This window comes from Netta rufina (genome assembly GCF_964035555.1).
Source record: "Netta rufina genome assembly, chromosome: 13".
Taxonomy (NCBI): domain Eukaryota; kingdom Metazoa; phylum Chordata; class Aves; order Anseriformes; family Anatidae; genus Netta; species Netta rufina.
In genome coordinates this window covers 19,128,767-19,144,361 of record NC_140136.1, presented here as the reverse complement: position 1 = coordinate 19,144,361, position 15,595 = coordinate 19,128,767, and the positions used below count along the sequence as shown (strand labels likewise).

The 15,595-nt window shown below is 41.8% G+C and overlaps 1 protein-coding gene across 1 annotated transcript; it reads left to right on the top strand.

Moving 5' to 3' along the window:
* Positions 1-10,264: 10,264 nt before the first annotated feature.
* LOC311214192 (histamine H3 receptor-like) lies at positions 10,265-15,574 on the top strand (the record flags this gene model as incomplete). Its single annotated transcript, XM_084294665.1, has 3 exons — positions 10,265-10,520; positions 10,592-10,758; positions 13,080-15,574. The coding sequence occupies 3 exons, from the start codon at positions 10,265-10,267 to the stop codon at positions 13,962-13,964; spliced, it is 1,308 nt and encodes a 435-aa protein (XP_084150791.1). The 3' UTR covers positions 13,965-15,574.
* Positions 15,575-15,595: the final 21 nt, after the last annotated feature.

The window sequence follows — 15,595 nt, the reverse complement described above, 5'->3', positions numbered from 1 at the left end:
TTACCATTTTTGGCTGGGACTGGGGCTTACAGACAATGAAGATAGCAGGGACTGGTGTACATGGCCCATAAGATGTGCACAAAGACTGACACGAGAGCCTCCCACACCTCAGGGAAGGGCATTAACAGGGTTAGTACCTAGCCCAAGGGACTAGTCTCTCTCTCATTCTTGCTTGCCTAATAGGTAGAATAAAACACTCAAAACAGTCACAACAGGCACAGTCTTGAAGAAAGAGTTCCTAAAAGCTTATTTTCAATTCTAAAATCAAAAACACACACATAAAACAAACAAACAAAACAGGCTATTTGAAGACCTAAGTTTACTGGACTAGAAAGGTCACTTACCATTCAATTTATTTTTTTTTTTTTTGCCTCTTTCTTACCCACTGATGCTCTAACACTGAATTAGGCAGACAGGGAAGAAATATCAAGAGACAAGGATAAATATTCATCTGCTACAGCAGAACCAGATTTCCAGAGAACCAATATCAAAACAGAAGACAAGAATTCACAAGTAGGCCTTGATGTAAACTCAGTAAGTGGAGACTTCAGTTGTCTACACAGAACTAGCTACAAAATAACCCTTTTCCCTAGGGATCATTTTACCACAAGGCTCAACTCAACACCCTCTCCCTTCAAGGTATCTCTTTGTGCCCATGTTACCTTGTAAAAGGGTAACAAGGCAGAGTGCACTGCTGACAGGCCTTGGGCAGCCACAGAATACCTCACCACTCTCTTCCCTGTGCTCGCTTCAAGTGAGCTATTAGCCACTCTGGTAAGCAAAGGTGCTTCTCTTTTGAGTGGCTAAGTATGAGATTGTTTCCCAAAGCTGAAAACTACAAATAGAATGACTGATTATTATTCCATTGATATATCCATGCAAGCAGTGTGGGTGGACATTGGCAGCCCAATGCACCATACTGGTTCTCTCTTTGGATGTGCATTAGGAACAGTAGGGCGCTACAGAATGCCAGGTAGCTGCTTCTCTTTTACAGCAAACCAGTTATTGGATTTGATAATGGGAAAAACAAATAGCTCCTATAGCAAAAGCAGAAAAACAGTCTGAATCTGTGCTGTATGTTTCATCAGACAAATGAATTCCCTAGAAATTTCATTTCAAAGCAATACTAGATTATCCTCTCTAATAAGTATGAAATTGAATGAGTTCGAACTGGCGAGATGACATTCATTTTAATGAAGAAGTGCATTAGTACCTTCAAATCAATTCCTTGTAAGATGCAGGCTCTGAACAAACAGCTCCTTGGATGTTCACAGCAATCAGTGCACTGCTGAAAGCACCAGACCATGCACCTGAAGTCTGTCATGTAGTTTCCACTCTGTTCTGAATAAAATAGAGTCACTTTTGAATGTAAGAACCAGTTCCCCGTTTAAATGAGGGAATTATGAGAATACTTGTACACTTACTGCACTTTGCTATATTCCCATGGGATTATTTCAAAATGTGTTTAGCAGAAGAAGAGTATAAAAGGATTTGGTTTACAACTTATTGAATGTGTTTTGTTTTTTTTCTTAGTTCCATGCTTGAGACAATAAACTATTCTATCCCCCCCCCCTTTTTTTTCCCAGTACAATTTTGAGATTAAAACTGCCTTTCAAATTGAAATGCTTAATCATTTCATTAAAAAATAATGCTCCCTAAACATAACATTTCAACATAGAAAGCAACTCTCTACTTTTGTTTTGGTTTTTTGTTTGTTCGAGGGAAGGTGGGTCAAAATTTTATGCCAAATATAGACAGACTCTAAATTTTTAACGATACATTTACCAAAATAAATTCATCCCATTGTGCTCAATGCACAGGTTTCATGGTTTGGAGAATCACTGAAAAATCAGACTCAGATTTGCTCATCTTTTACCTGTAACACACAGAAGCAATGTTTTTAACTTCCACTACACAAAGCTTTAGATAGGGCTGTGATATTTCACTAGCACATAAGTGAGTACAGACTTCAAGCGTATGAGGAGCGGCAGTGACTTATTTAAAAAAGAAATAAGTGTTTGTTGGGTTTTGGGTTGCTTTTTTTTTTTTTAAGGATGATTAAAGGCTATCATTTCCTCTTAATGTTTCATAATTGGTTATTTAACTCCCACTGACACTAATGGGAACAGCCTGCTTAATCACTGCATGCAAGGATGAATACATTTGAACATGCAGTGGGTGGGAGCTGCCTTGCCTATTGAGTTTAACTACAAACAGAAAAAGGATATGAAATCTAGTGCTCTGTTGACACTGTTTTACGAATCTCTCTAGCTGTGAATTTTTAAAGCTGTAGCTTCTAGAATATATTTTCAAAAGAAGACGTAAGTACCTTGTCCCATGCAAGAATACTGAGACACACAAAACCTGAGTGATTTTCTATGCAGCCAAATTTACAAGTTTATGGCAGAGCCAAGAACAGAACATGGGTTTCTGCCTCCTACTTACGTGCCGTAATATTCCCTCTGCAATTAGTTAAAACTGAGCCTTTTGTGCTTTCCAGCAAAATGTGCAATTAGGAGCTGACTCAAGTACACTGAAGTCAGTGAAGAAACTCGGTGGCTTTTGGATCACTTGCTATGTATTTTAAGTGATACGCCTCTTTCAGAAATTGATGATTTATAGCAACAAAGACTGCCTACATCCATGCCATTGCAAGGTACAGCTGGGAGGGGAGACCTAACTGCGTGCATACTGCTGAGTTTTTGTTTTTCTTGGTAGCACTCCTGCTCAGGAGGCCACTGTACATGGAGGAGTTGGTGAACCACAACTTCAGCAGACCCAAACTTGTGCTGTGCTGCCACGTGTGCTGTGCTGACAACCTGGCTTCAGCCTGTGCTGGGCAGTGCAAATCCCTTGGCTGCGGGATAACTTGTAAGTGTCCTTTGCGTGTGACAGTAGAAATGATGAATGACATTCTTTTCTTGTAAGAAAATCACATAATAGCTTGAGTGACCCAAAAGGAGTACCTCAGAAAAAGTATTCACAAATCACACTTCTAACAGAAGCATGTTCACAACTCATTCTCCATGTGCTCATCCACTTCTTGCCTCTTTAAAAAACTCACTTTCTTTTCCTAACTTTAGTTCTTTTATTTAATTATTTTACCTTCTACCCAATTGACCTGTTCTTGGTTGTGATCTGTTGTATTTGAGATCTGCCTAACCTAACAAGAAAATGTCTTTGAAGCGTCCTCTCGTTTTGTTGTTGTTGCTTCTATTTTTTTCAAGTTAATTTTTTAATTACCATGTAATGAATCAAGGTAATGATTTAGTTTCATTAAATGTGTTGTTTTTTTCTTACATGAACATGCTTTTCATTTCACTTTTTCTTCTTATTAAGGGAAAATTTGAGGAGTAAATTAAATGAAGAAGCCTATTTGTAAGGACAGGGCCTTCAACAACATGATCTGACTCAAAAACTGACCCGGTTCTGTGGTCCAGAGACCAGATGACTTCCAGAGGACTCTTCCAATCTAAACCATTCTATTGTTTTGATATTGTTAGTCTTGAACTTTGAGTTTTTCAACGGGCTTTGGCATTTGGTTCCCTCAGCAACATGTTAAACACGTCACTATTGGTTGTGTAAAGAAACATACAAACTTCACCAGTCCAGGAAAGGGCCTGGATCCCTTCACCATCTTTTAAAACTTGTGAAAACTGAAGCTCAGATAACCACCCAATTGGCCTGTTAACTAGAATTGGCATGCTGCTGTATTCCTTCACGTCAGTTGTGCTTACTAGTCTAGTGACCACCACCTACTTTGCTATGGGGATATATAAACGTTGCAGGATCACAGCTAACACAGAGAACAGCTGAACTCAAAACACTATTGCAGACCCAATTCTCTATAGCCTATCTGAAGCTGGTGTATCAGTAAAAAATTTCCTCTCAGGTTTTCCTCATTCAACCTCTAACCACCTCTATGCGCCTCTAAATGACGAGACACGGGACCACTGCAGACCTGCAGAATTACAGGAAATAAGGCTGGAGGCAGTCTGGGAGGTTAGACAACCCACTTCCCTCCCCACTGCAGGTTCAGTCATTTTTACATCCCTCTTAATAGGTGTCTGCTGAAATTCTTGGTGGTGATTCCCCAGTAGTTTCAGACAATCTGGTAGAGTGTTTTACTGCCATTAAACTACTGTTTCCTTAATTTCCTCTGCTGACACTTAAGCCCAGTGTTTCTGTCCAGATCCTTATGGTCCCATGTCCATAGATTTAAGGACATGAAGAACGGCCATTTCTTCAAAAGAATTGCTTTTTATTTAAAGACTACGAAGTATGTCTCTGGCCAATAAAGTTGGAGTAAAAATACAAAGCAAGAGAGTCATACAGACTTGTATTCTTTAATGAACTGGAAAAGGCTCTTACAAAATGCTGCAGTTTTCCAGTCCAAAATGAAATCTTGAAAACACAAAATTTCATTCCAAACTGATGTTCAAGTTCCTACTTATCCTGTTAAGCACAGTGTAAAAAAGATATAATCCTAAATAATATCTCCATGCAATTCCAAAACAGTGCATAGCAATGCCCTCAACCATCCAAATACAGAAGAGAACAACAACGTACAATTTTCATGGACAGTATGGTAAGGGTGTTGCACTATAAAGTTCCAGTGTAACACTGACCATGACACAACTAACATCTGATATGTGGATAAAGAACCTGTGTAATTTTCAAAGGTCAGATGAAAACAAATAGGTCTAGATACAGTACAGCAGGCATTCTTTGGGTTCCTGCATAAAGTGAGAAAATTTTTATGAGAGAGTACACAAAAGTAAAGTTTGAAATAAAGGAAAATAGAGTTCCTGTCATTTTCCTCTGTTAGAATTTACACCCCACAGCTAACATGAGGAAACAAACATTATCTGTTAGTATCAGAATGGTCTGAATCTGACTTACAACAACGCCTACATGGCAGTAACTGGGTCGCTAATTAAGAGCAATGAGAAACCATGCTGTCTGACACCACTAACTTCAGCTTCTGCTGGCAATGCTCTCACACTAACTCCAAATTTCACACCCTGCCTTTCAAGCAAATAGACATTAACTTCCCAAAGAGTCACGGGCACTAAAGTCACAGTGTTGGGGGTTGCTATTGCAACGGAAAATGAAAAATGGACAGCCTCAAGGAAAAAATTAATCCTGAGTCATTCTCAAAGCTGTAAAACTACAATAGCTACGATGCAACTGCACCTACTGCTGATACAAACAGAAAATCCAGAGACGCTCGGGGGAATATTATAAACCATGGGTCCGTTAGCAGCTTGCTGTGGAAATGCCCTCCCAGCTTAGGTCTGAAGGAGATGCAGAAGGCTGGCAAGCTCCCAGCTCATTCCTGGGGATCGCCATCTACTGGTGGAAAAGGAGTTTCGCAAGCGCATCCTATGCCAGAAGCGCTGGGCTCCTGGGCTTCGGTACCTGCTGCCTAAAGTCCTGCTGCACTTACAGTGCGCTGTGCGGGCGGGAGCGATTATGTACCTGGACATTGTCAGTGCAGGGGAGAGAGGTGACTGACCAGAGGAAAATTGACTTTTATACAGATTAAGGAAGATTGAATTAAGAAAGAGAAATAAATGACAGTCTGGGTAGCTCTGATTTTTGCAGTGTCCTCAGCACCAATATACTGTTAAGAGAGCTTTTTGGAAGTCGGTCCACATCCCACTGAGTACAATTAAAAGGAAAAAAAAAATAATCAACCCTCTGTAGTGTTCTTGCAACCAAGAGACAAAATTATGATGATACCTTCTGATGCTGGCTGCATGAGTGAAACTGCCTAATTGAAACATTAATACATCAAATAGTCAGGATGGGAAGGACACAAATGCCAAATATGTTGCATCACTCAACTGGGAATACAGGGTACAAGTAAGGTGAAGCTGTTGAACATGTTCAGGAGCAAAAAGAAATGAAACTCCTCCTAGTGGCTATAATATATTTAGCTCTTATGCTTCTCAATACGAACAGAATTTTGGTATGACTTCGAGAGAATTGCCTATGGGATAAATATTTCTGGTACCTTGTTGAAGTCTGATTTCCCAAGCGAGCTAGTTAAATCATAGTTCAAATTTCTGATCCATATTCATAAAAATCGTGAGTGAGTACTTCTTTGCTTTAATGGCCATTGAAACACTGAAGCCAGACCTAGAGGTGACCTCATTTGGATGAATTCCGAGTGACATGGCAGTAATGACACCGTAAGTGCAGAACCAAGTCAGCCTGGCCTGGGCCCTATTACCTCCTTGAAACTGCATTCTTGTTTACATGTAAACAACATGGGGCTTCATGAAGCAGCAAATCACACCTGAAGTGGATGGAAAGCAGTTTATGAAGTCTGAACAGGTGACAAAGCTGCTCATAAAGACTGTGCAGGTAGCAGTATTATTCTCATTTGTGCTAGTAAGGAAGTAACAATTTCAAAAATCAATTTGAAGCTCTAACCATGCCCATCTTAAAACCAGGTGGGGGTACCTACAGGCAACCACTAGTATTGATAACTACACCAAACCTTGATATCCCACAACCCTCATTATGCACAGGACTGAATCCTACTGACTGGTTCTTTAATAAAGAAAAGAGAACTCATAATCAGCAGATGGTAACACTGAGTACTCTGAACTGGATGTCTTTCCACTGGCACAGATCGAATGGGTGCTTTTTCTCCACATGTGCAAGAACAAGTTATTTTAAAGTATGAATTGCATCACGTGGGTAGAGACACCTAGAGAACATTAAACAAAACAAAGTGAATCACTATGCAAGCAAAACCCTGACTGACAAAGTCTACACGGTTAATAGGAAACGATCATTGCAGAATTTAGTTTTCCTGCTTAACTGGAATCAGATCTGTTTGACAGCAGAATTTGATTTAGTGGCTTCTTTCAGTCAGTCTAAAAATCTTTTCCTAGCCAAGGAGGCTTTTTTTTCCTGTCAAATACCAAATAGTAGAGAACAGTTGATGTAACATATACATATTAAACGGAGCTATTACAAAGTAAATATTATTTCAGAAATTTGCAAAATTCTGTGAATATCTTCCTTTATGTGAGTGCAGGTTCCAGCTATGGTATGCTTTCATGTACTTCACTGAAATTTGCAACAATTGCTCTTCAGTTCTCTAGAAAGCAAAGCTTAAGTAAAGCATTGTACCAGCCAGCTTGTGGCTCCCCAAACCATACCACAAAATAGTTATCCCATAAGTGGAGTCCTGGGACTAAACTAAATATCTTTAAAAGGAACGAGCAGAGGAAGAACTGTTATGTACAATATGTTATTTGGTACAAGACACAACAATTAAGCTTCCAATTAAAATTCTGGCAAACATCCAATGTAAACGTGGTTACTACTAATTGTGCTTCAAAGAAGGTATTAACAGAGAAGGTCTTCTGCATCTTTTGAACCTATACGATACGTAGCCAGCTGGAATCTACCTCCTCTCCATGTGGTTGCCCAAGTCTATTTGGAAGCTGAATTTGGCCTGTTCTGGAAAAGTGTCATCTGTCTGGGGTATGGGAAAAACATTCTGTTTTTCTATCATTTTGGTAGATACGCTCACCCATGTATGCTAGAGTCATGGGAAACTGAATGATTCAGACAGCTCCCTTTTCAAAAATCACTGAAAGAAGTCTTCTGGAAATGAAAATAGTCATCACTAAAGAAATCATGGACAAAAAAAGTTGAGAATTTCAGAACATGTGGGTATTGATATGCCCTGGAAAATGTATTTTTCATGATTTTGGGGGGCTATTATTATTCCTCTTTACCAATTCTAATAAATTATCTATTGCTCCAAGGATTAGATAAAGACCAGGAACAAAGTGTGCTTTCAGAAGTCTTCAATTCAGTCTTACACAAAGACATTTTACAAAGAGCCCTTCAGCTCTTCTTACTTCATCCCGCCAAGCTCCATTATCAGAGTACTCTCCCTTCAGGAAGGCTGCTCTGACAATGGAGCAGACAAGGTAAGGTGTAGCTCTCTTCTCTCATCCACAGGTGTTTTATGCTTTTTCTCCCCACAATGTGCGTATATCTATAGCACCACAACATATATTTTGAAGTGAAGCTTTTCTCCCAGTAATTGATGTTCTTAAAAGAAAATCAGCGTAGCTCAGTAAAAAAGGCAGTAAGTCACTGGACCTGGAAATATCAATTTTAAGGGAAAAAAGAAAATATTTGAAACCTGCAATAGTAAAACCTGCTGTTCTGAGTGTGCTGGCCACCTAGCACAATTTGGATTTGGGATCTGCAAAGGTCTCTGGCCAGCACTAGCATGGTCTTCAACAGTCAGTTGCCGCAGTGCAGAGCTATGGAGTGATGGCTCATCCTTTTAAGAAGATAATTTTTTTAAGAGTTGCAGTCATTGTGCCTTGTCAAACTAGCAGTAATACAGGAGCATCAGAAAACAGTAATGCTGGTTATTATGGGGCTTACTGAGAATCTCAAAGTCTGCCAGGAGGTAATACACTACAAAAGCTACTTCAAATATAATACACAAGTGTGCATTCTGCGGACTCATTGAACCGCTAGAAAATTACCTTACATTGGAGAAGTTGAAGAATATAGTAATTATTCATGAAAGACTAAATGAATTCTCTCATGTTCTCCTGGTGATTGAGATATTTATTTTCTCTTCTTTGTGTCTCTTGGCTGCCTCTTTTATCTTTTATATTCCACAGCACAATCAGATAGCAGTAATTATCAACAAGTTTGATCCCGCCCAAACTGAAGTGATGGAAAAATGCCAGTTGAGCTCAAAGGGAAGTGATAATGAGTCCACAGATTAAGGAATAATCACTGTGGTAAACTAGGACTTCAGCGTTCCTGTCACTTGTTTTGTGTAGCTTTTCTTATTTGCTTTAGGGAGATAATGATACAGTAACATGTAAGAAGAGTATTTTGCTCTCATGCATCGGATATGCACTTGACATTTCTGTCTCTAGACTAACAAAAATAGAGAGGCCATATTATAACTACTGTAAATTGCAAAATTTACATCTCTTCTGCTGAGATAGTGATTTACAGGAATTACCTGGCCTAGAATCTGTGCTTCCAAAATTGACAAAGGCCTGATGCACTTCTCTGGGGAAAAGGCCAGTCCACAGTTACTCGGAATACACACAGCCTCAGACAAATAACAGACAAGTTATTAAAGAGCTGTTCTTGCTTGCCTTACCTGATGTCCAAGTGAAGTCCTCTCTTCAGAAAGCTGTTGTGATTGCTTCTAAAATTTGTTATTTCAGACTGCAGATTTATACCAGTCTTTCACTGCTTGTATAAAAGTTTACCACATGTGAAATAGTGGTTGAATTACGTGAAAGTTATGTGCATCCAGTGATTGCTTCTGAGCAAATTCTGGTTTTAAGTAGAAGGGGGCCATACTGAAAGGAGCAAGTCCCAAACTGCTTACAGTCATTAGGAAACTCTTGTGGAAAGAAAGGCAAAGGCTATCAATGGCCTCGTATTTTAAAGCAGATAATGATCCAACGGGCCAAATCAGGAGGGCAACAGAAGGTTAAATCTCTCTTAGATTACCCTTCACTCAACAGACCTCAGTGTGTCCCACTCCTCCTCAGGGCTGGGCCTGTCCTCTTGCCAGAAGCTGAAAACCTCCTAGCTCTTTCCCAGCTGCTCACGTGCTTTGATTTCAGGTACAGATCTGAGAAAACTGGCAGCCTAACATCATTGTCGTAACGCCCTTCGAAACATCGTCTCCATTTCTTGCCAGTTTTGAAAACAGGAGTCTCAGAAATACCGCATTCCTGTCAGTGTTTGTGAAAACAAGTAGCCGGGCACAGCAGAGACCTTCCTGATACCCCCCAGAAGGGAAGGCTGCGTGCTGCAGGCCCTGTCTGCGCTGGGCCAGCTGAGCGCGGGGAGCCTCCCAGACGCGGCCAAAAGCGCAGATTTTCAGGGCACGCCACGGGATGGGGGATCTGCAGCGTAGGGCAACTAAAAAGCCATAAAAACGCAGGAGGCAGGTGAGGCTGCCGAGCCAGCAGCAGCACGACGAGGGCCATCAGCGAGCCGTCGGGGCAGCCCCTCGGGGAGCCGCCTCACACGAGGGGCTGCGGAGCGGCACCGGGCCCCTCCCGGCCCTCAGGGCGGCGGAGGCGGGCAGAGCCCCACGCCCCTCAGGGCTCCCCACAGCGCGCCCCGCCCGGTGCCGTCCCCCTCTTCTCCTGCCGGGGCGGTGCCAGGAGCGGCTCGGGGCGGGCGGCAGAGCCGGGCAGGGCAGCGGCGGAGCGCGGGGAGCGCCGCGGGAGCCATGGGCCCGGAGGCGCCGTGGCTCAACCACTCGGGCGGCCCGCGGGCGGGGGGCGACGGCTGCGCGGGGGGCGGGCAGCGCCCCGGGCCCTTCAACGCCGCTGCCGCGGCGCTGCTGGCGGCGCTGATGGGGCTGCTGGTGCTGGCCACGGTGCTGGGCAATGCCCTGGTCATCCTGGCCTTCGTGGTGGACCGGAGTCTCCGCAGCCACGGCAACTTCTTCTTCCTCAACCTGGCCATCGCCGACCTGCTGGTGGGTGAGTGCCGGGGCCGGCGGGAGGGGGGCAGGGGTGGCGCTGCGGGTGTCACCGCCCAGCTCTGTCCGCAGGCGGCTTCTGCATCCCCCTCTACATCCCCTACGTGCTGACGGGCGAGTGGAGGCTCGGCCGGGGCTTGTGCAAGCTGTGGCTGGTGGTGGACTACCTGGTGTGCACTGCCTCGGTCTTCAACATCGTCCTGATCAGCTTCGACAGGTTCATCTCCGTCACCAAGGCGGTAAGGGCTGGGCAGGCTGTCCCGAGCTGCAGAGAGCTGGGGGTGGGAGCGGGGAGCCCCCAGCACAGAGCTTGGAGCAGCTGCATGGACTGGGGGGGGGCTGCAGGGGCTCCACGGCTGCCCCGTCAAGCAGGAGGGGGGGCTTAGGTCTGCCAGCTCCCCCCCAACTGAGCCTCAGCCGCCACAGGAGAGGGGGAGCTGTCCAGACACAACCTACTGCTTGTGGGAGAGAGCACCTGGGGCAGGACGGACAGGTGCTTCTCCCATTTACACCTGTGCCAGTTTCTAAAATAGTGTTATATGTTGCTGGTGAAGCTAGAAGGGCAGAGGGAGCACTGTTTACTTATTTCATCCTCAGCCCCACCTTGGTTAAGGTTAAAAAGGCAGTACCCAGCCGAAACAAAGCATTTCCTCAAAACACAGCAATACACCTATCGACAGCAAGGTAGCCAGCTGCAACTCTGCTACAGCATAGGGCAGAACTGTTTGCAGCAGGTATCAGTGCAGACAGCGGTGCATGGCTTAAAAGTGGCAGAGTGTAAATTAACAGTAACTAACTTCTTTTGAAGGCACAAAATGCTATTTCGATGCAACAGCCACAGAAATAGCCTTGCCTCAACTCATGCAGCACATCAGTTACTGAAAAAGGAGTAGACTAGACTTTCCAAAGAACAAAACCTAACTTCATTTTCACTTCATAATGCCACTAAATATTTTAGATAGTGCTGAAATAACACATTTTGTCTGCCCATAGGTCTCACTCTTCTACACACAGTTTGCAGCTATTCTTCAGCACTCTGTTCCACCCACATTTCCTTAAACATGAGTTTAGCTTCATTGCTCTTTATAAATCACAGTGAGGCAGCGATACCTTTTCAGTAAATAGCACAAAGAGAGGATACAAGAGCACTTAAACGGATTATATGCAAGTTATTATTTACCAACTTTTTTTTTTTTCCGGAGAGGAGAAATGAACAGATTAATTCTCAAATAGTCAACACAACATTCCTTTATTTTCTAAGTTTTGTATTAGCCATGAATTTTACTTTCATAAGCCACACTCATGACTATACACACAGTATAAATATATAGACTGGATAGTTTCAGAAACAGAAGGGGAAACTGTAATAAGTGAAAGAATTCAGCCACCTGGAAATGCTTCAAATTAATCTTTCATATAAAAATCTCTCCCAAAGCAAAAGTACAGAAGCTGCCTGTTGGGTTAGGGCAGTTTAAGAACATATGAACAAGATTATATAAAGTTCTAAATTACTCTCTCAGTGAAAGTTTTAATCTTCCTACAAGGCTACTAATTATTTCAGTAGCAGTCTTGCCAAGCATTGCAAAATTAGACCCAATTCAGACAAACTCAGAATTCCTCAGCTGCATGGGTATTCTAACTAAAACAGCTTTGGAGATCAAGATCCACAGACTGGGGCAAGTAGGCATGAATCCTACACAGAATTCAAGCTCAAGGACTTCATATTCCAAAATATTTCTCACAAGTCCACAAGGCTGGCCACTGTAGAGATGTGAAGACTGAACTCCAATTCGTTACAAGAACATTGTCCAATACACCAGGAAATTAGAATACGGCATGTTAGATGATCTTAAGATTCTACTCAATTTTCTTGCTGACAAGGCTTATTGACTTAATATTACTGGCATACTTACTACTTTTTTTGCATCTTAGATTCTCTATTTTTCCTAAAGGGTAATTACTCTTCCTGTGAAGCACTTCACAGACCACAACACTCCATCTGTAAATCTTATTTGCACATAGTAGTTCTGCAAGTAACTCAGAAAAGTAAGAAATTAGGGATATCAAAAAGAAAAGCTTACCTATTTATTTTTATAGGCAGTTTTCACATTGAGAAAGGCAATTAAAAGAATATCCATGCATGCTATATTCTTTTAATAAAAGATGAAAATAATTTAATTTAAAATACATAAATGAATTCTAAAGGGCTACATCTTTAGATAAGCTATAAACCGGTGCCACAGCTAATGCCATAGAATACATAAGCAACTAGTGACAACCAATTCCAGAAACTGCAGTGGATACTTGCTCAGGAAAAGCCTTCGTTTTCTAGCTTGTGATCTGATGCACATTCTCAGAACACATCCAGTCACCTTGATAATGTTTGTTAGAATGGATATTTCACACATACCTTTTTCTGTGGTTCTCGTAAGCTTGTTATAACTCCTATCTCCAAAACAATATATCATCATTGACCGTCAAACTTGAGAGGGCCACATTCCAAGGTACCAATAGTACCTGTTGAGATACTACTAATGTATGTAACTTCTGTGTTTCTCAGGTGAGTTACAGGGCACAGAAAGGGATGACTAGAAACGCAATATTGAAGATGATCATTGTATGGATTGCTGCTTTTCTTCTCTACGGTCCAGCCATTCTCAGCTGGGAGTACATTGCCCAAAAGAGCATCCTCCCTGAAGGAGAATGTCATGCAGAATTCTTCTACAACTGGTATTTCCTAATGATTGCCTCTACGATTGAATTCTTTACGCCCTTCATCACCGTTACATACTTTAACTTAAGTATTTACCTCAACATTAGGAAACGCACATCCCTCAGAAATGAAAACATATCACCTGGTCAAGAGGACTGTGAAATGAGTTTCCAAGGGAAAAAAAGGGAGCACACCATATTTTTTGTAAAACCTTCTAACAGACACAAACACGAGAAGAGAGCAAGCAGCCTTTCTCCCCCCATAAAGGCTCCAAGGCTCAGACTACATAAGTTTGACAATCAGTCATTAAATCTGAATGTCAATCAAGACCTTCCACCACTTCAGGTGGATGTCGAGACCAAACCTCGTAAGAACAATTTCTATAAAGCTGCAGAAAACATATGCAACATCACCACCAGAGTGGACATTGCTAACACTATGGCAAATAGATTTAGACTTTCCCGGGATAAAAGAGTAGCAAAGTCTTTAGCAATTATTGTCTGTGTGTTTGGTTTGTGCTGGGCACCATATACGCTTTTGATGATCATCAGAGCAGCTTGTCATGGGCACTGTGTGCTACATTCACTCTATGAGACTTCGTTTTGGCTTTTGTGGGTAAATTCAGCCATTAACCCTATTCTATACCCACTGTGCCACATGAGCTTTAGGAAAGCCTTTATAAAACTCCTGTGCCCAGGAAAAGCCAAAATCCATCCTCGTATTTTTATGTGAAAAGAAATGAATTTGACAGAAGTATATCTTGCTTTCAGTATGAACATAAACTGGCTAATACTCACCTGCAAATAGTAAGTACACTGGGAGTTTAAAGGAATACTGCTAAGTAGATACAAGCATAGATATTTAGGAATGTATAGAAATACAGTCATTCATGTAGCTGGAGAAACACATAAGCAATGAAAACAAAGGCAATTTCTCAAAACTTTGGGAATGATGCCAACAGCGTAATTTCTGGTGATAGTACACTAGCATTAGAGTGCCAAAAAGGGAATACTAAATTCATAGCCCATAACTGGGAGGGATCTCACTTTCAAAGTATTACTAGTAAGGAATTTCATTAAGTGTTAATTTGGGCCTGTTGTATTTTATCCTCAGCCCCACCCTTTAAGGACCTCAGGGTGTCTTAGCTGTTAAGTGTACCATGTATTTTGGGGAGGGTATTTTGCAGTGCCTACAGTACTGCCCCCCAAAGTAGAACAGATAAGATTGTGACAGATGAAACAATTGAAGAGTAGTGTTTAGGAACAGCATGGGACAAGAGGTGCCAGAACAGCCAGATTACTAAAGAAGCTGAGCAAGTATAGCAGTAAGGGAGCATTGATTTGGGTGGAAAAGGTAATTTGCTTCCACCAATACATGCATCTTCTACACTGTTTTTACAAACATTTTCCTTTTCTGACAAGTCATAACTATTGAACAGCCACTGCTGTCCATTGCCACAGCCAAAATGCATGTTAGTACAGTTGACCTTAGAGTTCATGGACAGAATTTTGAAGTTTACTTTGTCAAAACTCCAGTAAAAGTAATTCAGAACTGTGGAAGTCATAACTTTGTAGCCTTATCAAATGGCACGTGGAAAAAAGCTCCAGTCTATAACATTTGGGTAACTGCAGCTGAAACCACAAAACTCTTTTTCAAAGGTAATTCCTGAGTTACAAGTACTGACCGTGAGAATGAAACAAACACGGTTCACAAATATTGTAAGCTAAGAGAGCATATTCTGACTATATGAGTGTATCTACATGAACATTATAATTGTGTTCTGCTATGGATGTTTTCTAACATAAAATCTGCTTTAACCTGTTCTTTTAAATGAGCGATGCTATGAACAGATACAGATCAACATAAACATTTTTGAATAGCATTAGTTACACCGCTAGCCAAGTGAGGTCGTTAAGTTCTCCCCATTCTTCCACCTCTCCCTCCAAACCAGCAGAGCAATGACCTAAGTGTCGTCTATTCCATAATTCTTAGGTTTCCTAGGATCGTATTTGCCCACCAAGAACACATGGTGATAAAGTTATTAGACAACCCACCAAGGTCTCACTGCCTTATCCAATCGAGCCTGGACAGTTTTAGTAGCAGTAACCAAGACAGGGAGTGAGGAAGTCAGTCAGGTAGCTTTAGAACACTGTGTTCAGTTAAAGTAAAGCAGAGACATTTCAACCTAGTTTTTAGCAACTGGCATTAAGTAACGGACTAAATCAATCTCCACAAGAGTTACCACTGGGAATGGTTCTACCACTCAAATTTCTACAGCTCTGTCATTTAATTGCCACCTGTCTGTTTAGCATAGACCTACAACCTACAGGGATTCTGCACCAATCTCAAGTCAGGAAGTATTC